The sequence below is a fragment of the Bactrocera oleae genome, chromosome 4 (assembly GCF_042242935.1).
Source record: "Bactrocera oleae isolate idBacOlea1 chromosome 4, idBacOlea1, whole genome shotgun sequence".
Taxonomy (NCBI): Eukaryota; Metazoa; Arthropoda; class Insecta; order Diptera; family Tephritidae; genus Bactrocera; species Bactrocera oleae.
This window is the reverse complement of record NC_091538.1, coordinates 73567912-73593843: the sequence shown is the minus strand read 5'-3', so window position 1 is coordinate 73593843 and position 25932 is coordinate 73567912. Positions and strand designations below refer to the sequence as shown.

Genomic DNA, 25932 nt, shown 5'->3' with positions numbered 1-25932 from the left:
ATGCAGTTTTTACAGAGAGTGTTAAAGAATATTATAGATATAATAATGAATATAAAAAATTGATATAATAATTACCATAAAAATATTGATATAAAAATGAATATACATACATTTACAATCTCTGCTGATACAATAACAGGTGAAACCAGAGAACGTAAATGAAATTCAAATGAAATTCATTTACGTTCTCTGATTTCATTTTCATTAACATTCTCTGTTCATACTTACCATTCTAATAAGATTATTATATTCTAAATGGAATAGTTTCACCTTCTCTGATGAAATATGAATATGAATGAAATTCATTAACATTCTCTGCTCTGATGCAACTTCACCTGTAGATGACCTATGATAGGTGAATGCAACCCTGCGACCGTTTTTGACGGCCGTACGCCAGCTGCGTCGCTGCTGTCGTCAGTGTCGTCAGTTGTTGCGCCGTCGCTGCCTTGTCATCATCATTTTTTGTTAATTCGGTAGTTGGTGTGTACTGGGGTATACTAATTAGTTACCAGGAAATAAAATCTGTTGAAACATTTCATTTGCTACACCTTTTGCTAAGTTGAAAAGTTAATACCGATTTAGAAAAAGCGTGTGGTACAGTGTAAAAATAGTATGGACCACGGATCTTGTGGTAAAAAGAAGCCACTGGAAAAAATAAATATCTGTCATCGTATCGTTTCGAACATTTTGCTCTCATAAGCCACGCAAATTTCAACGTAGTAGATCGTAGTTAATTTTGTCATAAAGATATTTTGGATAAAAAACTTAAAAAGCAAACGAATTAAAATAAAAAATCCCCACGCGAAGATGAAAATCGAGCAAATGGGTTTTCTATAAATTTTTATCATATAAAATTAAACAAAAGTTCATCGAATCAAGTGCCTTATAAATGTGAATAACTATACTCTAATTAAAACAAACCGCAACTCAAAATAATAGAAAATAAGGCTTTAGTAAGAATGTAAGTACATACATATGTTCATATATATATGAATATGTCGAAAAATTGTTAATAAGGAATGCATGTATGTAAATAAGTATATGAAAATAGATGTAAATGGATGAACTTATTTAATTTGCTTACAACTTTCTGTGTTCATTGAGACGTTGATTTTCTCAATCCTTTATATTAGCATTTAACGGCTGTATATTTCAAGTCTGATTTAATAATCATAAAAATTTTACGAAATTCCCTCACTCGCCTAATGCAAATTTCCATACAAGTGTAGTTATTTTACCTGCTGCCTTGCCCGAGTTTTGCAGTCAGGAGACACAAATTATGCACACTAAAAACCTAAAGCAATTTATGCACACACATTCGCATGCATGTTTGTGTTTACACATATACACAGTATGTATGTATATTTATGCGTGTGTCGTATTATTTTATGCATTGTTGTATGTTCTTTGATTTGCCTTTCTCGTGACGTCAACGTGAGCATCGACGACGCTGGTGGCATTGTCGCGAATAACGTTGGCTGCGACAGCGAACACCTAATTCTCTTACTCGCGATTTTCTCTTCTCTTTTTGTCAGTTACCTTTATATTATTGACCCTTTAGTAACGTGTTTGCAGGTTACATTAATTGATTGTACTTGTATAAACGCAACAAAAGCCAAGATGTTTATTACTTTGACTGCGGCTGTAAGCATACTACCCTTCACTGTTTTTCTTTAAACCAATTTTAATTTCTAATTATTATTATACATAAATTTAAAAAAATTACTTTGTTAGAGAGCTCAGTTGTCTCATTATGTGACTCCCCGAACGGACAGATCCAATACTAACTGATAAATGAACTCTTTGAATTCAACAAAGAAGTGAACCGAAATTAAGACAACGAAAAATTTATTAATGTACATGTATACATATGTATAAATGTATGTATATACATACTTATATACTTTTAACACCTTAGAGAAAGTTGCTTAAAAACCAAAGTGAGGAACATACATATGTTAGTGTTTCTTTTAGTTTCTAAGCAAATGGAATAAATAATTTTATAACATCAAAGGAATGTCAAAGAAATGTACGAATGCCGGTGATGAGAGATATTTTGCTAAAAACATATTTATAATTATATAATATTTAGAACATAAATCGCATTGCAAAATAATTAAGAAAGTCTGTAAGTAAACAAACTATATACATATGTATTTGTACAGCATAAGTATATATGTGTGTATGTACATGAATTTTGTATATTTAATATATTATTTATCAGATCATCTAATGGGCTACTAATTAGCATGTCGCAAGTTGTTATTATATGTATGTATGTACATATCACATATTCTCCACGTTTTTGGCTTTCATGTTCAAATATTTTCGCTAATTTCTATGTCACTTACCTGTAGATCTCATTTTGCGTCCGCGAAATGTTAACTCTGTTTCTATTGTATGTGTGTCTACGCAAGTGTGTGTGTTTGTAGTGAAACAATATAACAAACATTTTAGAAAAGTAAATGGTAAAAGTTGCAAATATTGTCGTATTTTTTACTTTTGACCGTGTTTTATTTTCCTTTGTGCTGTAAATTGTTCTGCCAAAGAGAGGGAATTAAAGAGAGTGCGCTAACAGCAGCGAAGGCAGCGACTGAGACGGGGACGGATAAGTCGATAGGGGCAGAAATCATGCCAATACAAAGAGAGAACTGATAATTCATGTATATTATATTCACGCAACTAAAAACTACTATGAATGCAAAGCTTAACGGCAAACAGCTGATTTGCCGTATTTTTTGCGCAGACTCCACAATTCCGCCGGTGTTCACTGCCTGTTATTCCTTGCTTCTGCGTAAGCTTGATGTTGTTCCTTACCATTGTTTGCTGTCCAGTTAAGCGGCAGTTAGCTAGTCGTGTGGTTGATTAGTTTCTAAATTCGTCTCTCAAATAATTTCTGTTTACATTGCTGTTTTGATTTACGTATTAATGCGTGGGTGCAGGTGGGTAAATAAATTAATTTAACTTTTTCTGCCAAAAGGAAAGTAAAAAAGCAAGTAAGTGAAATTCATTGAATTGATAGGTAATCAGTCTAAAGGCTCCAATTGCTTTAGAAATCTTGCTGGTTGTAAAATTTTACCGCTATTTCCTCCCATTCTTTTCTCAAGCACATTAAAAATTTATACATAAGTATGAACATAATATATACAGTTGTAAATTTTCTTCACATCAACTATAAGTTTTGTTTCAATTTTGCTTTCAGATAACAGGAGCAAACAGCGGCAACAACGATCAAATTATAGATAAATGAAAGTAGCAATAGTCGAAAAAGCGTAGAATAAGATTACGAAACCACAACACTGTCTATGGTTTACCCAAATCAAAAGATAAAATACCGTTTGATGAAAGACGGGAATTCTGTGATAAACAGTGTTTCTCAAACTGCCTTAACATAAAGAAACGGAGGGATATATCATATAGAATAATAATAAAAACAACTAAATATTATCCAATCAATACAAAAAGTGCTTCCTTCGCTTGTCGTAGTAAAAATCGTGAAGTGAAAATTTTCATTCGCCAAACAAAAAGTGTAATAATTAAAACCAAAAATAATCCAAGAATCCATAATATTATATTTTGAAACAAAAGAATAAAAATATTTAAAAAAAAATTGAGATTGTGAATAAAGTGTATAATTACCTACCGCTATCGACAAACACATTAAAGTGTTGAGAAACACGTATACGCTTCTCCTCTAACTGCCATCATGGATTCACAGGGTTATGAAAATGCACGTAACATGACACTGCTCTTTTTCCTTGAGCGTCTCATGGACAAGGGTGAGTCGCGTACCGTTCATGACTTATCCTGTCAGTTTGGTAACAAGGAGTTCACTAAGGAAATGCGTCAGATTGCGGGCGGTAGTCAATCGGGTAAGAGTTAATGCTTTTAAATGATGATAATAAAAATATCTAAAACTTTCCTCACTATTTATCTTCCGCGTTAGTATATTATGATCAATAAGGTTTGAATTGAGTAGTTAAGTGAGCGCGACGGATTATCTTATATTGGTTTGTATGATGTGTAGTTATGAATTTGTATGAGTAGTAGATCGAAAATGAGTAAGCCCTTTAAACCGATGTGGTAATGTTGAAACTTTCGCACATATGGTATTTAGCACTGATTGGTTTTTTATCAGGTAAAACTGACTGTAGAAGTCCTTGGCATTATCAGCCTTAAAGTGGCAATCCTGATATACAACGAAATTGCTGCCGTCACTCACACATCAACGTCGATCAAGTTATTGAATTTTCTTTTTAGATAACTTGTTGTTGGTTTTTGTTTTGGATTTATAGATGTTGTTAGACTGATTGAGGTCTATTCAACTCGTCGCCATACAAGTGAAACCTAAAAATGTAACAATACCATTATAGTGATATGCGAACTGGATAGGTAACAGTAATGGGGACCAATGACTTTTTATTTTACTATAATTGTTACGTAAAAAATAAAGCGCTTAAACTACAACAAAACATTACTTGAGGGAGTTATCGTTCGGTATACCATATAATATTATGTATATACTTATATATGTATGTGAATACACTTAAGCCTCATATACGCACATGTGATGCTTATAAACATTGCACTTGAAAATTAAAAAAAAAAAGTTACACCACAAAAATAAAACAACGTAGGCGACGATACTCAATCAACTGGATTGCCACATGGAATGTTGAACGCGGTTGTTGTGGTGCAATTGTTTTGTATACCCCGTTGGGCCTTAGTTTCGAAGTCAACAACATAAACGGAATGAAGATAATCAAGTTCAGGTTTTCACCTTGATGATTATGCGAATTATCAAACTATTGTACTAACTAGCGTACTGTCTATACATACACATATGTATATAGATTCCAGAAAACAAAAAATACTTTTCTTCAATTAAGTATGACTTACATTGACAACTTTCATTCTTGATGTATAAAGAAAGCATAAACTATGAGCATGAGGCCCAGAAAATTTACATGCTCATATAGTATGTGTTTGTTTCTCAAATAAGTTCTTCTGGAATCATATTCACTTTGTTAGCAAATCTGTGTGTATTTTAATTTGAATATTCAACACAGTAGAAAACGCAATTTGGTTGACAGGAAAAAAACGCTAAACTATAGTGGCTGCTTAAACCATTTAATTGACGACGATTTGTCGGTAAATTAAATTTCGCACTTTAATTGTAGTGATGGTAAACGGTGGTAATTTTACGAAAATCAAAAAAGGCGAAATAAACAAATAATTCAATATGAGTACAATTACCGAAAGTAATTCCATATGTATATACATACATACATAGGGGTACATACATGCATACGAGACAAATATAAAATTATTACATGACAATGTGCTCAGTGTGAGTTGCACAAATATCTGATTCCATGTGAATCATATACTCGCACACACTCATGCATATTTATAGTATTTGAGTTATGTGTCAGTAGGGAGACCCACTAAGACTCACACCCACATCGCCCCACATTGTCTGCTTCAATTTGTGTTGAGTTGTTAGCGGATGTCTAATAGCAGGCAGATGGTACTACGTAAATGTGGATGTGTACGGGCGAGGTGTGTGGTGTTGCGTTGTGTAGGTCGATGCCTGCACGCAATCGCAATTCGCAAATCGCATTGTAATGAAGTCGTTTAAGCAATCACCGTTTATTGCGAATACCACAAGCCGTTGGGCGGGATATTTTTAACTTAGGCTTATTAATGAATTTGCTTTTGACTACATTTTGCTTTTTGTGCTTCTTCTTGCCTAGTTCGGGTTAAATTATCGAAAGTATCGATTTAATTTTCTATGTTCTAATTTTTTAAATTAATTTTTATTTAATGTAACTACTTATCACAAAAATTAATTTATGATAAATTTATAACGAGAAAGTTATATTTTTGAATTATTTTTTGGCGGATGAATATTGGACCAAAAATGTATCTAGTTAAGGTTTAAAAGTGGCAAATACATATTATATTAGTGCAATCAATTATTCTGCAACATTGTTTAGTTACGAGCCATCTAAGACGATACATTTGATAATATAAATATATAAAACTTACTATATAGTATGTTATTGCAATCTAACAGTAATATGAGACACAAAACACATAAAAAACTCGAAATTTCAAGGCATCGAGGCGTGTGAAATACTATATTTTGAATTGCATTCTAAATTTATCTCGATTAATTTTGGGTAAAATATGAATACTCTGCAAGATGTTGCGAGAATAAAAGTGACATAGATTACAAGTGCAATGTATGTAAATGTATTCGAACTGCCTGGCGTGAGTGTTTTTATGTGTGAAAATAAGGGTAGGAAAATGTCACATGCATAATTAAAAATAAATACGCAAGAGCTACAAACTATGCATTTGAATTATAGACAAATGAACAAGTGTGGGTATGCCTACATACCATTCATTTATTCGAGGTTATGTGGATTTCAAAAGAGAAACAACTAGAAATCTGATTATCTGTACAGAAAATGAAAAATTTAACAAAAGTTGCGTCAATTAAACTTTACACAATCAAGGACCTTTCTGCCGGCTTTAGAAACCACATTACAGACATAATTTATTACACGTAAAAACTTTGTGTGAAAGCAGCATGAAAATGGCGGGAAATTGCGAACTAAAGCAATGAGTTGCTTAGTTCTTTGTGTTTATGTATTTTTATTTTATTTTATTTTACCAAAGATTGAAATTAAGATAGTTTCACCTTTTATCTCGCTAGTCAAGACCAATAGCATTAGATTGTTTAATCCCTTTAAGCCGTTTTTTGATCCCTTTAAGCCGGTCGTATGTGTGGATTTGTATTTGAACCATAATAACTAGACATATGCACGATTTGGCTAAGTCCTGCATATATTGCCAATAGCCTTCTGAAAGCTCACGAGAATCACATGGTTTGCCTGTTATAACTAAGTGTATGTATGTATGTACATATGTATATATTTATGTATGTAAGTGTGTGGCAATAATTCCTAATTGACTTTCAATTAAGAGCGGTGAAGTCATTCCAAATTCCAGCAACCACACGCACTGGTGGCATTCCGCTGGAATCACCATTCCATTTTCAAAATTTGTTTTGCCATTTACGTTTTTTTGTGTTCGATTGTCTCATCGCTTCCTAACTTAACCATTTGAGCAAACATTTCGCAACTATTTGTACTTTTCTATTCAATGAGTTCGTACAATTTACATTCGATTGATGAGGGTTTGAGATAACCAAAAGGACAGCTTCCTTCTCAGAGTAGTTTCCGAATTTTATGAGCACTAAATGTTTATACGAATTGAATATTGGATTGAGGTGAAAGGAAAGATGGTAAGTGGACAACGGGAAATAGAAGTTTTGACATATTCATTCCCATATTGGAAAAGTGTGCAGATATTCTGAATTTGAACAAACATAGAGAAGTGTGCAATTTTATAGGAATAAATCTATACAGTGCTACCGATACCATGAAAAAATAACGAGTTAATCAAGGATATGAGAATTTAATCAATTGACGAGTTAATACAGACCTATTGTCAGTGTAGTGACCTTGTAAGCACATTCGGACCGAACAGACGTAATTATTTATAACTAACAATATATGCATATTAATAATTAACAATCTTTGTCATTTGCAGCATATTTCGTATTGAACATACACACATTGTACTCCTATAAGGCACTACACAAATAATATCAAACTCAGTGCTGTAGTGTACTTTTATGCCCTTGTTGCGAAGCGATATTATTTTATGGAAGAATGTATTTACTACCTTTTTACCGTTAGGTTGTGATTTGTTTTTGTTGTCGTGAAATGCTCAATAATTAATTGTAATGAAATGAAAATCGGTACCAGCTGAAAGTAATAATCAAACTCCCTTCAAAGTGCTATGCATAGATTTGGGATTGTAGGCTGCTTTCCACTGACTTCAGGCGCGAAAAAAGGTTAGCGCAGCACACGCAACTTACCGTATACACGCAGACCTTCACGAAAAAAAATTCTAATATTAAGTAGTAGAATGCAAAATACGGTCGCGATTTGAAACGTTCTTTGCTTGTTGTAGGCATCAAGGTTTACTTTTAGGCGTTGTGACAAAAGTTGTACGATGTACATTTTATATATTATATTATATATTCATAAACTCCTTCATATTTTTGTTTACAAATCAAATGTAAAAGCGAAAACAACAATATCACAAAAAATCAATATTTAACAAAACTAAAATTAAGAATATACACAAGGCATCATTGACATTGTTTTCACAATGTAAGACATAATTACATTTATGTATATGTGTATGTATATTAAAAATAACGTGGTAGTTATTTGCATATGCGTTTTGTTTGCTAATTCCATTAAATATCGGCAAGAAAAGTAGAAATAGAAAATGTTCGTCGAATCGTAAAAGTCGCGTGAATGTATGGTACGAACTACGCATTGCCGTATTGCCGCCATCTGGTGAATGCCAATCCAGCAAATGCACTGAGAAGGTCATGTATAAAAGCTTTTTAACCCTTTGTCACAACATTTCTCTAACCCACCCACTTACGGCTATAAATTGATTTGAACATACATACACATGTAGTATGTATGTATGGTATGTGCGAGTGTGTAGTGTTACTGGGCCATAATATTTTATAAGTTTAAGGTTCGGGAATTTGCCTAACGCAAGATGTGTCTGCTGTCGCTTTTGTATAAATACGTTAAGGTAAAAGAGCTTTCGAAACGGCACACATAAAATGAAGACATTTACGCAGCTGCTCATAACTTTTTACACGCCTTATTCGCATTTGTGGGAAGTTAAGAAGTAACATTCGGATATATGTCTGCCCTCAAGATTATTATATCAAGATTATTATATAAAAGCTGCTTGAAAGCAATATTGAATACAGTTAAATTGTATTTATTGATTTTGAACTTTACAACAGCAAAGTTTTTACTTATCAGTGTTGTCTCTGACATAGATACGATAGAGAAAAAATTAATAACTGTAACTTAGGGTCTGTATTTGTCAGGGAGGATCATTTTATGATAGTATTTTGCTAGAAAAGGTTACAGAATTGTGCACTAAATGATACGGTGAATGTTTGTGAAAATAATCAGCTGTTAGTAAGAGAAGTACATATATAGAAACATGCAATATATCTATTGAAACACATTTTAACAGCAAAATTCGATTGTCAGAGAGATGAGTTATTCTTCCTCTTGTTAACTTCTGCTATGAAAATAACAAATAGAGCCAATGATGTGAGGGTACATGTCTTTTCAATATTAATCGCCTGTGAACAAAGTACTTGCAATTAAAAAATTAAAACAAATTCGGTACTGTAAAGTATTTCTGTAGATCTTAGATAAATTCTGGCGTATACATGCACTCGTTAAAAATGTCCAAACATATGATTGTAAGTTAGAAAAAAGTATTTATGAGTAATTTTAACGAAATGCGGACATACATACATACGTATGTATATACGTATATTGTATGAGTTATACGAAAAAGTATAGTGAAACGAAAACGGCCTTCTAATGTGCATATTTGTATGCTTAACTTCGGTCGTCATTCCACGTACTTATACCATATACTTATGACAAATTCAGATGCAACAATGGCTCACTACTCTTTTGGTCATCACGGGCACTGACAAAGAAAACAAACCCTCTTCCCTTACTCTTCACCTGAATTTGTACATTTACATTTCTATGTATAAACACTCTATAAATTATTTAGCTATCTTCTGCCATTGTGGTTTTGTTTTTACTACTGTAATCCACGCTGGCCCTAACCATGTATGCTTCGTTTGTTGTCAACCGAAATAACTAAATGTCAGTTAGCCAAATTGTTTGCGAACGTTTCGTAAGTCCACACACTTGGTCGAAGATAAGCAAGTATCTCGAACTATATACGAACTCGTATGTATGTAGTAAGTAATGTTTGCGCCAAATTGGTTTGCTTAACGCGTTCATAGGTGGAGGAATTCGTGCCTTCTTTGATAATTACCCTTTTGATTAGAGTATATATGTATGTACAAATGAACTTAGCTCGTTTGATTCTGATTAGTACTGAACCAGAGTTTGATATATAATTGATGGTACATGGTACAGCGATGGACTTTTGATTAAATGTTTTAATTAATTTGATATTAATTAGCGCAATTTGTGGAGGAAATTGCATTAGACAGATACTCGTATCCATTAGATTCAATATTTACCAAGTCGACTTCTTATTGGCTGTCGGTAAATTTTGTCATGCAAGTTATTTATTATAGGTTTATTAGTTTAATATATTTTCGATACTATAAAAATGTAGACACATTTAACAAATAAATATATAATCCTACATAAATTACTTGAATATATAGAAAACTTTACAAAACTTTTAACAGTGCTCAAAAACCCATAAAGATTAAGGGAGTTTAAACAATGAATCTGTCATTACCATTGAGCAAGTTCCAAATATGTTAGGAAGCACACACCAGTGTATTTAACACTATATATTTAAAATAAATTTATTAATTTACTTTATTTTTTAACTTTAAATTTTATATACATTTACATTTAAAATACAATAACGTTTTAAATATCTAAAAGTATTCGGAGGCCGATTGGCGGTGGTCGTAGCGAATATAATTGAACCGACGTGCGTAACAGTGTTGATCGAAAGAATTTTAGCGCATCAGATTGAGTAAGGTCAGGTGTTGAGTCGAGAAAATAGTCCGGAGCGGTGGAAAATAATCGATTAGGACATAGCGCTCCTTCGGTGAGCGGTGCTCTTGGGGGAGAGCGGAAAATTTTGTACTAGCATATTATTTTTTCAAGGTTGTAGGGTTACTTGTTTAATGTAAAATATCAAAATATCCTATGTTATTGTATATGCTACATGGGAAAAGAAATATGATTTAGGCACGATTATAATATTTCAATTATAAATCAATTCAGAAGTTCTTCCCAAGCAAAATTCGTACCCATGTAAAAGAATTTTATTGATTCCGAAACGTTCAAGTAAAAAGACCAGAAACTGTTGTTCTGTTTGTTTGCACCAAATATAATATTGATATAAACGTCCTCTCTTACAAGTCATAACACAAATGCCTCCAAAAAAATATTAATAAGAAAGTCGTCAAGGCCGCAAATGGATAGCGTTAGGTTTATGTAATAAATAATGCTATTTATAGATTCTTCACCTAAATGATTTGTAAACCACATTTACTATACAAAAAAAAAAAAGGATAATTAAATTTGAAAGGTTATAACAAATGTAATGTACCAGTAAAAACATCAACAAATATTTACTAGAAACTGCGGTGGAGCGGCGATACCCAGTGACCGAAACTTTCGTTAAAATTTTCAAGAAGCCAGTGGTATACATATACCTTAACCATAGTGGCGATAAACTCATAATTCAATTTAATGTTTGAAATTTCTTTGGGAAATAGCAATTCTAGATGGCTGAGTACGTGAGCGCCAGCAAACCCTTCAAAAGGCCATTACTTGCCAAACACCGTAGCCAATGCGGAGGATTTCATAAAAATTTAAACCTCAATAAACTTTGAGGGCCGCTTTACATTTGCTTTTGGCCACCATAAATATTTGTGACTTTTGCCAAAAGAATAAATATTTGCTTTTTTTTGTTCATTTTTCGTATCAATATCATCCTATATGGTGGCACAGCGAACAGGTGCAACAGTTCCACCTTTAGATATACCTTCGAATACGTTCGGTTATACTAGAAGGATATTCGTACGTGCAGCCAATCGGCAAACGAGCACCAACAATACTACATATGACTCTATGTACATACATGTGCTTGTGTATTAGTGCGACTATGGTATGACTTTTACGATTTTTGTGGTTTCTATTTAAATTTAAGATTATGGCCACATACTGAGTGATATTTATGTACACATTTGTTCGCAGAGATATTGGGAGGCGTTTGCTTGCATATTTAGGGTATTAAATATCTGTATTTATGCGCCCAAGAATATTTACCACGGCAACTGCACCATTTAAATCATTTTGAATTTCCATTACTTAGAAATATGAAAATAAATTTTATATTCGAGCTATTAGAAGATAGCTGTATTGTCAAGTCCTTTTTGGTTGCATATAGGACATTTAGAATTGATATATCCAGAGATTTCCACAACTCAGCAGACATTAGAAGTTTAGGAAGTATCAGAATTCAAGTTTTTTCTTTATTCAGACCATCCTAAATACCACAAGTATATATTATATTTTTATGTATATGTTATATTTTTTTTTTAATTTTAATACATATTTGGTGGTTAGTTGTCCTTACCCTTTTTGTTGTTGCATTTTAATGAGCCCTACATTAACAGAAGAATAGGTCCTCTAACCCCATATGTTGACAATTATGCCTGCATTTACATATATTAATAATTATGCCAAAGTTCTTATGCATAAAAATACACGACTTTGTCTGAGATTTTTTGAAATATTAAATAAAAACACAAAAACCCCCAAAGCATTTTTGAGAAATGTATTTATTTGTATTTATATTCTAAATTATATAGAATATTTACCAGAAAGTCAACTTGATAAGCAACGTTTGTTATCGTTGTAATAAAAATGCAATGAACTTCATTAAAATCGGGCAAGAAGAAGACTTTATAGTAACGTTAATGATAAGCCAGTGATGTTTTTTATTTATTATAATTGGTGCAATCGATTTCCATTATAAGCACAAGCACATCTTTCCGTACAGGGAGATTCCAACTAGGAATTATATTCATATTAATATTTTACCAAACCAAAGCCTTAGGTTTCTATCACGTCAGCTATTAAATAGCAGTCGTCAGCATAATTTGAAGTGATCGGCATACTTACATACTTATTGTGTAATACTTCCTCGCACTCTCTCTGTCAGTACTTATGCTACAGTTAGTAACTGACGCAAAACCGTAGACCGTATCAGCTGATACGACCTATCTTATGAGAGCGCAATGTAAATGAATACCCATCACTGCTTTTACCGTCCGTGTACGTAGATGCCCGCGAAAATTATATTTATTCCGTAGAAACGAATCAGCTGATTGCTCCCTTACAACGCAGGGTTACCAGTCTCGATATTTTGTAGTAACTAGAATATATTTTGAAATATTCTTAAACCAACTCAAAATCACAGTCGAATACAATTATTTATACATAAGTAGACTATTTTTAATAGTTGGCTATTAAATTTGAGGTTTAGTTTTATGAAAAATTATATCTTAAAAGCTAGTTGTGATGAAAACAAAAGATAACAACTGATTTCGTTTGATACGGACGGTAAGTTCGGAGGGCCACACGTCGCTCAGTAATTCCAGCATTATGCTGTGCAGCGGAATGACGTACGCGGCTTAGAGGCAGTTGAGCATAATTTATTTGCAATTCTATTCACAGCTCATTTGCATAACAACTACGTAATTCGTACGTACAAACATACTTACGTGAATTCACATTAACTCACAGATATTCATTCGCGTACTCCCTCACTATTGGGTAGAGGAAGCGCTCGATGGCCTGTGGATTGTTATACTGTGGGTTTTGCTGGAGCTATGGAACTATGGTACTGTAAGCCCATCATGCAATGTCAACCATATTGTATTATATAAGCATCAGTGCAAGTGGCAGCCGCTGTCATATCACATTATGACAAGAAAAAGTTATCGCACTTTAACAGTAGGTACATGCGGGACATTGACGGTGCTAGAGCGCAATGTCGTAATGGCGTTGGTGCCCACACAATAGTTGACGTTGCAGTGAAATACACACTGGCAGCCAACACACTGAGTTGTGTGGAGTGTGACCTGATTTTCGTAGCCTCATCCACTGTTTGAATGGACGACACTGGTTTGCCGGTCGGTTGGACAGTTCGTTGCTTGTTTTGTCAGTATCATTTGGTCGTTTTTTTTGTTTTGCTTTGCTTTGACTTAACTTGCCTGGCTGCACCGTTAGTAGTCTCTAATTGATAACACAGCGTTATAGCCGTCTAAATATGAACAAATCACACTTTACAAAGCCAAAAAAAAATGTTTTAAAGTAGAGTCTGCGGAATGTTTCCGTTCAATGGTTTTCTATTTTTATTCCTACTTCCGTATATCTTAAAAAAATAAAAAACACATTCAAATTACTGTTTTATTTTCACTCTTATTCTATCGGTGCAAAACTTGGAACTTAATTCATACAAAACAAACTTAATACACATGACAAAAACATTCATAAGTCAGTCGTATATACCGTATCCCATAAAAAAAAAATATGAAAAGGTAGAAGCTAGAACCATCCTTAATATACTAGTATGATGTTAGCTAAAGCATAAAAACAATCATTTTTAATTATAATTTTGACATGAATCTATAGTATTTCTTTCTTGATTTGTGCAAAAAATTGTATTGAGTGAAAATTTAACACTATTTAATTATTCTTTTCCTAAAGTCGAAGAACAAAAGAAAATAGCAAAACTTAATAACTCATTAATATAAGGTAGTGTCGTTTGCATTACTATTTGAATATAAGAATGGTTATGACTAATCCAACTAAGGAATCAAATTTGATAAACAAAAGTTCAAAACGGCTATTCTGAACACTTACCGCGGCCAAGCGGTCAACAAACTCAAACACATGAATTGCCAATGGCTGCTGTTATTGCCGTAATTGAATGGCCTGAACAGCGTGAAATCCAAAAGCAACCCTTGTACATACATAGGAATGCATATATCAATACGTATGCACATATAAATGTGCATGCTTCACATTGCATTTAAACACACGAACTTCCATGCATGCCTCATAAATATCCGACATCACATATCACTTCACACCAATTTCATTATAAAGTTATTGTTTTCATTATTGTTCGTCAGCAGCAACTTCTCATTTCATAGGCGAGTAGTTTTTGATTTTGTTGTGCCCTGAATTCCCTTTCCTTATGTCAGTTTTGCCACATTCTCTTAACTTTATTTGTTCAGCTTTTGAACTTGCCTCGCTTACACCGCCATTCATACATCCATATACATATACGTAGGCACGAGTATGTTTGTACAATTTATTTATATCCTATAAAGTTTAACTCGGTTTATTTAATCTTATCTGGTTATTGTTTTAAATTTGACTTTTGTTTTGCGTTTGGTAAAGCTAATGGCTTTCCTCAATTCTCTCTCACTACAAGCATACATATACATACAAACATGCAAATGTCTACTAACTACGTATATAAATTACTGTTTTACTCTAGTTGTTGGCAGCTCCATAATTTCCACCACATACCATTGTTTGTTGTTATTGCTTGCTGCTTCTTTTCTACTCTTGCTCCACAAATATTCACTACACGTCCAATATGCTTATTTTGCTATCGGCGAAAATCTGTTGCAGCCCCATTTATTTACTACAGCTACTGTTGTTGCAACATTTAGCAATCACACTATGAAATGAAAATGGAAAACGCCCGCAAACAACAAGTTTTTCCATTTTCTTCGACTGTAAAGTGGAGCGTGTCTTATATTCTTCCAACCATCATTTCGCCTCTTCATCGCTTTTGAATCGAACATCCGTGTTCACCAGTAAGTTTGCAGATGGGAATTATGTTGAATACATTGGAGTTGAGAGAGCTAAATGGATGTAAAGTGGCGGTAAAAGTTCCATAAATTGTGCTTCTGCAACAACAAAGTTATTGAGCTGAATTCGATACAAAGAAGAATATGTATGGATAGCGATTTTCTAAATACCACCTCTACAATTTAAAACATGTATATAGCCGAAGCATAAGCCTATCTTAAAGTGTAATTGTTAAGAGAATAAAGTATACTCAATGATTATCCTAAGAGTGCAAACCTACCAGCGCACAATCTATCTTGAACCCTTGAGATAATCGCACAGCTCGAATTTTATTAGCCGTTTCAAATAACTGTTTTAATATCAATATCAGCAATTAACAGTTATAGTTTCAGAATGGAATTTGTATCATATACGAGGAAAAAATATTTGTCCTTAAACTTAGATAGTTTAATATTCACAAATTAAAAGTAAGTTGACAAAATTAATGGAAATATTTTAATGAAATGTCTCAAGCTTCATATCATATTCCACTCACTTATATAATACAGTCCTTATCGCATTATTATATATTTAAATTTTTACACATAATTTTATTTGTCTTTTGAATATATTTTTATACTCTTGCAACATGTTGCTATAGTATAATACAATAGTTTTGTATCATTTAAAAATAATCGAGTTAGATATAGGGTTATGTATATGAAAATAGGTGAAATTGGTTGATAAATATCCCCACTCCCCATATAACGATTTTATTAAAAACTACTAAAACTGCGATAAATCAATAACGAAACGTACAAAGGGGTTTTATAGGAGCCGATGTCAAAATTGGACGTTAGGTGTGGCACCACCCACATTTAGGTGAAATTATATATCTCCGAACGTACTCCAACAATTTCAACCAAATTTGGTATATAGGATTATTTAAATATTCCAATGTTACAGTGCGAAAATGGGCGTAATCGGAACCACGCATATTTACCATTTAACACGGCTTTAAATTCCATATGGTTTTTTTACTTTCCGATATACTGATAATACTCGATATATAATTGAAATTCAGGGAAAATGTTTTTTTAATAATAATATTCCCCTTTGAAGAAATATACCTAATATAAAGATTTTCGAACTTCCAGTTTACCTTATACATCATATATCGGCCAATATGTTAGATATTTTAATGAAATTGAGAAATCGTATTTTTCTAATAACAGTGTATCTTTGTGCCTAAAATGGATCAAATCGAGCAAAAACTTGCCATAGCCACCATATAATAGATATTCACGATTTTGAAACGTCCGACTGTCTTTACTCCATCTATATGTCTGCTTATATTCATATATATATTATAAAATTTCATTTGCAAATAAGTTCTCAAGTATACCTGAGCAATGTCAAAAATTAATACAATCAGCCCTTCCATTTCTATGTCCCCCATGATTTTAGAATAATTTTTGCTGACGGGAAGTAAAATATAGTGATAAAACTAAGTGAATCTATGACCTTCAAAATAAGTTAATATGATACCAAATTGGAATGTTATCCATTTACCATTTCTTCGAACTATGAAATTTAATCTTTTCGCTACATTTCTTAATATAAAGTTTTGTCAACATCTGAAGGTATTACATTTCCCCGGTTTGATTCTTGCAAGTTGCAAGAGTATGAAATGTTCGGTTACACCCGAACTTAGCCCTCCCTTACTTGTTTTATATAAACTTATTGTATAATAAAAACAACAAATTTCTCTTATATAAATGTTTAAAAATTTTGATTTTGTTTATTACAACTAAAAATAGGTAGTTTCAACAACAACAATACACGCTTATTTACATCAAAATAATTGTATAAGTCCCTATCCTGTCTTAAAGTGATTTAAATCCATTTTAGTTTTTTTTGCTGGAAGTAATCCTTAAAGGTTAAAGGCGCAGCTGTTATAAGCTGCCGCAGTATCTATCCTTATGGTAATACACTGTAAAGTACACCATCAGAGCGATTATGACAGCTAGTACTATGACCGAACAAATTATGCCACAAATTATATTCAGTGCGCATTGACAGCAAGTAAAAATTTCTAATTTATGCCAGACTTTGAACAAAACAACACATTTTTTGGTCGAATTCAAACCAAATCCTTCGTTCAATGACTAGACAGTGTGTGCAAATTTTGAACCAAATGGCTTCACCGATTAAAAAAATTGAGTTTGGAGATAAACGCGTTTAAGTGTGAGCCGGTGCACTGACGTGGCTTGATCGACGGAAGGTTCTATCACTTAGAATTTTATTCCAATCGATTTGAAATTCGGGAGAATATTTTAAATATATTGTACTATTTAATAAGACATGCAGGTCATTACCATCTGAGATCTCTCTCGTATAAATCACATAAGTATGTGAAAGAAATTCAATTGAATATGGTATTTACCAGTGCTTTGCTAATTACTTTACCCGTTATTTACAGCATCAAGTGCCTTTATTATCTCACATTGATAGCTTTTATACCGTTTCAGCACTTTGAGCAATCGACTCTGCTTGCTTCGTGGTCATAATATGCTTGTCAAAGTATGTTCATTTCAACCAAATGTTTCAAAAAGTTTTTACCATAACTAAACGAATCTTCAATGCTAATTTGTGCATACATAGGGCTATGAAGGCTGATCAAAGGATGCATACTAATAGGAGGAACTTATAATTGAAATATCTAATTAGCATTTCTAACATTTATTAATTGAAGTAGCTACATCAACCCACAGCAATAGCGCCCAGCAAGTACCTGCAATTCATTAGGGTGCTGTGCCTTTGTGAGTACCTGTGATAGAGGGGATGGCACAATGTTGCCTTATACAATCTTCTTAAATTGTCTATGTTTTTTTATATTTTGTTTGTATCTAGCGTTTTTACACATTATTTTATTCAGCGTAATATGATTTTCATAAAAAAAACTTATCAACACAAAACCTTTGTTGGACATTTGATACATTCCCATATAACGTCATATACGTTGACCCCTTGTATTTAAAAAAATCACCGTTATTTTAGTAGCCGACAGATAATTTAATTAAGTATTTTTAAAGTCCCGTGTAATCTTTTGATGCGCTTAAATTTGTAAATTGTTTCGCTAACTCGTTGGCAAACACAAACCGCAACTGTCGGGTCTCTCGAGTGTTATTTCCTATTTCTCCATTAAAAACTTAACCCGCGCGTCCTACATACAGAGATACATACTTTACAGGAATAAACAATCGAGAAATTCGTGCACTTAGAATTGTTTTAAATGTGAATCTATACTTGTTGTGCCTAAAATGATATGATGTTTATCACCTAAGGGTTAAGCGAGAAGTTCTAATTATCGCACTGGTGTAAGGTGTAAAAAATCTAAGCAACAGTTAGATGTGACAGATTGAGTTATCAGTGTTATTATAGCAACGGAGTGTTTGCATATGTATATATACATATGTGTGCATTGATAAAAAGAAGTCTTTGTTGCCTATATACATATGTTCCCATGAACGACCAGATTTATATATTCTTATCACTATCGTTCGGTGTAAAAGTACTACACATAGGCGAGTGCTTAAGTACTCTATTTGACACCAATAATTAATGTGTGCAGTTGTTGTTTTCATAAGCACACACTTGTAATTTATGGGTTTCATCATAAGTCACCAATTCAATGGAATACGAAGAAATAAAATTTATATTATATATTATTACGTAAAATATATTTATAGAGTAATTTGATAAACGAATTTATACTTCATTTTCCCACCGAGATCTCTACAAATTAAATACACCTTGCTTAGTGTAAAATTGAGATTATTTTACGAAATCTAAAATTAATTGAAACTCAGAAATTCGGTATAAATGTTGTGAAATTTTGTTTGCAGTATTATATATATAAGTACATATCTAGAATAAATAAATTAAATTAAGATTCTAAGCATTTTTCCAAAAAATTACCAAATTTTTTTAATTGAAGGTTTGAAAAAATTGCTTGCACAGCATCCGTCAATATTTCTTGTGGATGGAGACTATGTAAAGGTGAATACTTATCAGCACGCTTCGGAGGACGAAAGCGGATTTGGCGGTCGGCGTGATTACATTAAAGAGGCTAAAGACTACTTTAAAAACAAAATGCTGCAGTATGGCATCGGTGTGGAGGTCCCAGTGCGTAGCCTATTGGGTCATCGTTCGCAAGCGTCGCCACAGGTGCGGCATATATCAGGTGCGTAATTAAATGAGAGAGTTTAGGTCTAAACGATATTTTGAAGTCCATGTCTATGTCTCTTTACGACATCAGGTCAGCACATAAAGGAGTTCACCGAATTTTTGCAAAAGCATACGGACACGTTTAAAGTGGTCGACGATCATGTGATGCTTGTGGGATGCGAAGATATGACCGATTTGCCAGCACAAGAGCGCCTTCATTTGCCGCAGAGTAATATCGACACGAAAGCTACTCAGCAGATGTTGGATTTCTTTGCGCAATGCATCGAGACTAAGGGCCCTATTTTGGTGGATCAACTATTTCATTTGTTGACGGCGCGCTTTCCACAAGAGCAATGGTTGCGCATGTTCAAAACGCCCAACGATCTCTCGACCTTTCTCAAGCTCTTCTCTGATTGTTTTCACATACAAGCAAATCTAGTCACGCTGCTGCAGAAGCCCAAATTGAGCGATTCCTATATACAGCAAGCGCAAGCGCGTTCGCGCGAACAATACAACTCGATGAACAACAACATTAATAACATGGCCGAGAAGAACCAGTCGCCACCACCGACACAGCCGGCGTTGAGCGCCGTACAACAACGTTTGCAGTCGCCAGGATTGCGTAGCTTTGCCAATAATAATAATATAAACGCTTCATCGCCACAAAGTCCGAATCTGAACAACTTAAGCAACAACAACAATAATTACAGCATTACATCACCGAATTTCAAGCTAAATGCGCCAGTATCTAATGTTTCCAGCCCGTCGGCTGCGTCGGTGGCAGAGAATTCGGCACAGTCACGTTCAGAACCCAACTCGGGCTTTGACAGTTTTATACAGATGACAGACGTACATCTAGACAACCTCTGTGAACGCAATTGTCCCAGCCCAAACACGTGCTCATCTTACGGTCAAACTGGCAACAACACTCCAGCACCTATGAACGGTCAAAGCAATCTGAATTTACTACAAAACCCCGCCATACCTACACAGGCGCCTACTGAGCGTCCCAACAGTCTTAACCAGACGTTAAAGCAACGCGTTAATAATTTGGTAATACGCACATTGGCCGAGAATTATGAAAAAGACAAGCAATCGCTGGCTAATCAAGTGGGCGGTGCTCCCGTTGGTTACAACCCACAAAACTCTTCCACGCATTCAAGTCCTGTGCATTCCAATAATATCAACGCCACCAATTCCAACCCAACTGCTACAGTCAGCACGAATAATGCACCGCATTCTCCTAGTCACAATTACTTTGTAGGCGACACCTGGAAGATCAAGGTGCTGCAGAACACCACAGTTATTGCGAACGTGAAACATTCCATGTTCGTCACAGAAGCTATGTTGAAGTTTGCGCAGAGCAACCAGAGCATAGTCATATCTTTGGACTGTGAAGGCATCAATTTGGGCTTGAAGGGTGACATCACACTCATCGAGATAGGGACAACTCGTGGAGAAGCTTTCATTTTCGATGTGCGCACCTGCCCTGAAATCATCAGCGACGGTGGCCTGAAGACATTGTTAGAGCATGAAAATGTCATCAAAGTCATACATGATTGCCGCAATAATGCTGCGAATTTATACCTGCAATTTGGTATACTCTTGCGCAATGTCTTCGACACACAGGTGAGTAAAATTTGTGCTTGAAGCTGGTTATTTGAATTTCGCATTAATTTTTTATAGGCAGCGTATGCTACTGTGCAGTACCAAGAGACAGGCAAACAGGTATATAAGGCGAAATACATCTCATTGAACACACTCTGCGAACAGTATAACGCTCCTATCAATCCAATCAAGGAACAACTCAAGCAGATTTACCGTCGCGATCAAAAGTATTGGTCCAAGCGACCACTATCACGTGATATGCTACTCTATGCGGCCGGGGATGTGTTGGTATTAATAAACGATCAGCTCTATGGCAACCTAGCAAGGTATGCATCATGAATTCACATCGATTGTTGGTATTCTAATACATGAAACTTTCATTTTATAGACAAATAAAACCGGAGAATCGACAGCTTTTCTCTGAGCTCTGCACTGAACAAATACTAATACAAATCAAACCCAATGAGGTGAAAATACGGAAGAAACAACGTAAAGTAACCACCGAGGTCGCTGATCTCAAACAGAAACTGGAGCAGTCTAACAAAAGTATAGTGCTGTCGAATCGTGAAATTCGCTTATTACGGTAAGCTTATGGAGTCTAGTGAGACGTATGCAGTGGAATTTACATATTTATTTGTCTTATATTTGTGTTCACTATGCAGCTACATGGACCTGACCGAGGAAGAAAAAGACCGTCTCAAGCGTAACAACAACAAAGTCGCAAAGAAATTTGAAAAAATGGAATCGGCAGGCAATCAAACTAGGTAAACTATCTTAGTTGAATGAAACGAAATTTAATATTTTTTCTAATGTTTTTTTTTTGCAGAGATCAAAGTGATTCAGAGGATGAGCAAGAACCTATTGAAAACGATAACTTCCCAAGCCTCGACTCAGTGCCATCAGATAACTCATTAACCGGTACATTTTCACCACGCTTCAACTCTGAGCCACCCAGCTTGGCAGAGTCAATGCAAATGATGGATGAAATTTTGTCCGATCAATCCATGGACCGTGTGGTGAAATTGGATAAACTAGAAGCGATATTGTCAGCTCTTACTCAAATGCCAAATGATCAAGTAGGTGTTAGGGATATGAAGTGACGACAGGGTTATCCTCACTTTTCTATGTAACTTTAACTCAGACTGAATCGAATTTGCATATAAAGAATGATTAGGTTTTTAAGTTAATATCTCATTTTATTTTCGATACTTTCACATAAATAAATTGACTTTAAATTTCGTTAATTTTTTCGTTATCTATCACAGATTATAACTTCCAATGCGATACAGGATCAATTGGGCTCCAGCATATCAGCCACCGACAGCGTGCAAATTATACGCGAAAAAGTCAAAAAGTGGGTATTATTTTGAAATGTATTTCGCAGGCTTACGTAAACAATATTATGTTGCTAATTTTAGTGCTAAAAACTGCAGTTGCAATTGTGAACGAAGCATAACACCAACAATGCGCATAGGTAACAATGAAAAGAGGGCTGTGAAATTGGTCGACGCTGCATCTCAAACTCTTAGCACTGGCGATATCGTCATAACAAAGATATTCTTCCAAGACGAACAAGGGAAACCGAAGGAGAAAGTGTTGACCTCATCCCCAAAACGTATCACGGCATCACCGATAGCACAGTCAACAGCGACGGCCACATCGTCATCGTGAAGTAAGAACTTCATAGGAAAATGAGCTGAGCTTTGTTTTACATAAATCATTTGTTAAATATAAAAATGGCAGCTATGTAAAATAAGTAGTAAAACTATTTTGGGCAATAACTAAGTGAACATATCAAAATTAAAGCAGTCAATTCAACGACATGAAAATGTACACAAACCTACTTGCAATATATACATATACACACAGTACATACGTATACGTTAAAGTTTTATACTAAATGCTAAGTGAAAATGTTGCAAACATTCATCTACTACTTGTGTGTATGTATTTATTTTTTATTATATATTTTATTAGAACTTGTATTATCTTATCAATTTTATATTTCCCCTTTTTTAATTTAAAGCGTAAAATGCGCTAATGTTCATTTAACCGATTTATTCTTTAAGTTTGCTGAATTTCCCAAAGGCAATCCATTGGTATATAAGTATGTAATCACCTCAATTCAAAGACAAGTTGAGCCATACTTAAAAATTGCTAATTCGTGTGCTTCTGAGATGAGTAAAAGCTAAGATTTGTAGGCTTAGATCCGTTTGTAAATACCTATGCTCATAAATATACAGTGTTTGCCCGTATTATGCGTAGACCAAGTAATTAACTTTTCTTTATTATAATGCAAACAATTTAGCTAAAATAATATGTAATAAATAAAATATATAAACCAGCAATGTTTGGTGAAGGAATAACGAAACTTAAGAGTAACACTATTGTGCTATCAAGCATTTGTTTTTCCAATATAACACAATTATAAAATACAAGCTTATTTTATTAATCCAAAGTAGTGATCAACAAGGTAAGCGACATACATACATGTATGTATGTTTGCACATATCCGCAATTTTTGCGTCTTTTTAACACAGTTCTCATAAACGAAATATGAGAATTTGATGTTGATGGATAGATGCGATAGCATAAATATAAACGAAAATGTGTTGATATAATTATAATATAATTAAAGGAAAATATACTTTATAAGTTTTAGGTTCTTCGAAAAAGCAGCACCTTCGCGATATACATATATTCGAAACGATGTATTACTTATTTTAGAAGTATTGAAGAAACATTTCGAGCTATGGAATTTTATGTGGTGACATGTGTTCGAAATTACTTCAAACGCTATTGTAACTCCTATGCAAGTTGTGCACTACAAGCAATTTGAAAAGCATAAGGATTTGTTATCTACATAAATAATTGTTGCACTTGCTTTTAATTTTGTTATATTATAAATTAACTAAACTTTCTTGGCAATCACATGCATGTGCAAAATTTTATGCTATTGTAAACAATGAAATACGTGTATGTAAGTTTTTAGTGTAGCAACAACAAAATAACTAATATATCACATGATAACTGTATATGCGCATATGTATACTTTGTAAACACTATTATATTCAAATCAAGCTTGATTTGGTTATGTGACAAAATGAAATCTTGCAACTATTTATGAGTCGGATAAAGTAAATCCAAAATTATACATATTAGTGCTTTGCTAACATCCGAACTCTAATAAGAATTTAATTATATTTTTTGTTAGTTTTATTACTAAAAGTTTATGAAAAGGCTAATTTACGTAATCGCTTTCTTCATAGCCATATTAACTGAGTTACTATAAAAAATGAATTATTGTTACAGATTTAAATTCGAAGCATTTGCAACAAAACAAATTGGAAAAAATCTATATACATATACATACTATATACAAAATAATGAAATATATAATATATTAACGTTGCAATTATTGTTATATAATGCTGATATTTAATCTTGTATTACAGGCATACTTATTATTAACAAAGTACGCATGCAAAATTAATAACATGCTTATGTATAATATAATATGCTTATTTGATTTTGGCTCAACGAGTTTTAATCTACGTATACTAATGTATATGTATAAATATTGTATTTAAGGCTTAAGCGATTTTTTCTCAAAAACAAGTACATATGTATGCATGTCATGCCGCCATATGTATGTACTTCATTTTTACCTATACTATATACAAATATTTAAACGAACCCATGGACGAAATGTGTGAATTAAATGTATACATATGATGAGATGACATTGGATAACATTTAAAAAGTTTAATAATACTTACACTTATAGTAAAAACAAAATAAAAACAAAAAAACATGTGCTTTGTTTTGATTATACATATACACATTATTCTTTCAGTTTTGTTTTATGAAACGTTTGTAATTTTCTCTTCTTCTCAGTATTATTTTGGTCTTACTATTTAGTCGATTATTTCTGCCGACCTTAATAACGTAATGCGTTCACCTATCGAATTCAGGAATTCAACTTCCGAACAACTATACTATTTTTTGATATTACGAACTACAATCGATTGGAGTTTCATTGATGTTGCAAATCTAAAAACTTGGAAGATAATTAAAGAGCAAAAAGATTTAAACGACAAATGAAAACACAACAGTTGTGTGAACTTTATGAAATAAAATTGGTTAGTTCTGATTTATACTACAATGACGAGAATGTTAGGTGTGCGAAAAAGACTTACTCATTATTGAATTGAGTTTTGAGAAGTTTTTTTTTCGGTTCAAGTTGTTATCGGTGATATCGAATTTCATAATTTCAACTAAAATGTAGTTGAGTTGTTAACTATAATACAGACATAATTACAATTGTCGAATGGAATAAATTTTTGCAACAAATTTTTCTTCACAGTCGATAAGAATCGTTTTTGTTGTTTCTGTAGCGGCTGAATTCTGCAGAGTCGACAGTCTTTGGCGGGAAAAAATCCGGGTCCGTTCCGGTAACGTAGACCCGACTACTTGTATCGTGCGAACGGTATAATAATCATTGTAATTAGACACTGTATTATTTTTAATTCACTTAGAATTTCCGGTATTTTTCTCATTTTATATTCTTATTGTA

General features: G+C 33.5%; 1 protein-coding gene across 2 annotated transcripts; it reads left to right on the top strand.

The window, feature by feature from the left end:
* Nucleotides 1-462: 462 nt before the first annotated feature.
* On the top strand, nucleotides 463-25170 carry egl (Egl_like_exo domain-containing protein). Of its 2 annotated transcripts, none has more exons than XM_014248046.3 (10): nucleotides 463-961; nucleotides 3203-3872; nucleotides 19519-19764; nucleotides 19840-21377; nucleotides 21435-21682; nucleotides 21745-21939; nucleotides 22019-22120; nucleotides 22183-22432; nucleotides 22622-22710; nucleotides 22775-25170. In XM_014248046.3, exons 2-10 carry the CDS (start codon nucleotides 3707-3709, stop codon nucleotides 23025-23027), a joined length of 3087 nt encoding a protein of 1028 aa, XP_014103521.1. In that variant the 5' UTR covers nucleotides 463-961; nucleotides 3203-3706; the 3' UTR covers nucleotides 23028-25170. The 2 variants fall into 2 exon arrangements, with proteins under 2 accessions (XP_014103521.1, XP_036223527.1); XM_036367634.2 differs by lacking the exon at nucleotides 463-961 and adding an exon at nucleotides 2867-2942.
* Nucleotides 25171-25932: the final 762 nt, after the last annotated feature.

What these genes read in the sequence shown, in the direction of transcription:
- egl (XM_014248046.3), top strand. Translation starts at nt 3,707, where the DNA reads ATGGATTCACAGGGTTATGAAAATGCACGTAACATGACACTGCTCTTT. An exon ending in CGTGAAATTCGCTTATTACG is followed by an intron (nt 21,940 to 22,018) that starts GTAAGCTTATGG and finishes TTCACTATGCAG; the next exon opens with CTACATGGACCTGACCGAGG. An exon ending in TCGGCAGGCAATCAAACTAG is followed by an intron (nt 22,121 to 22,182) that starts GTAAACTATCTT and finishes TTTTTTTTGCAG; the next exon opens with AGATCAAAGTGATTCAGAGG.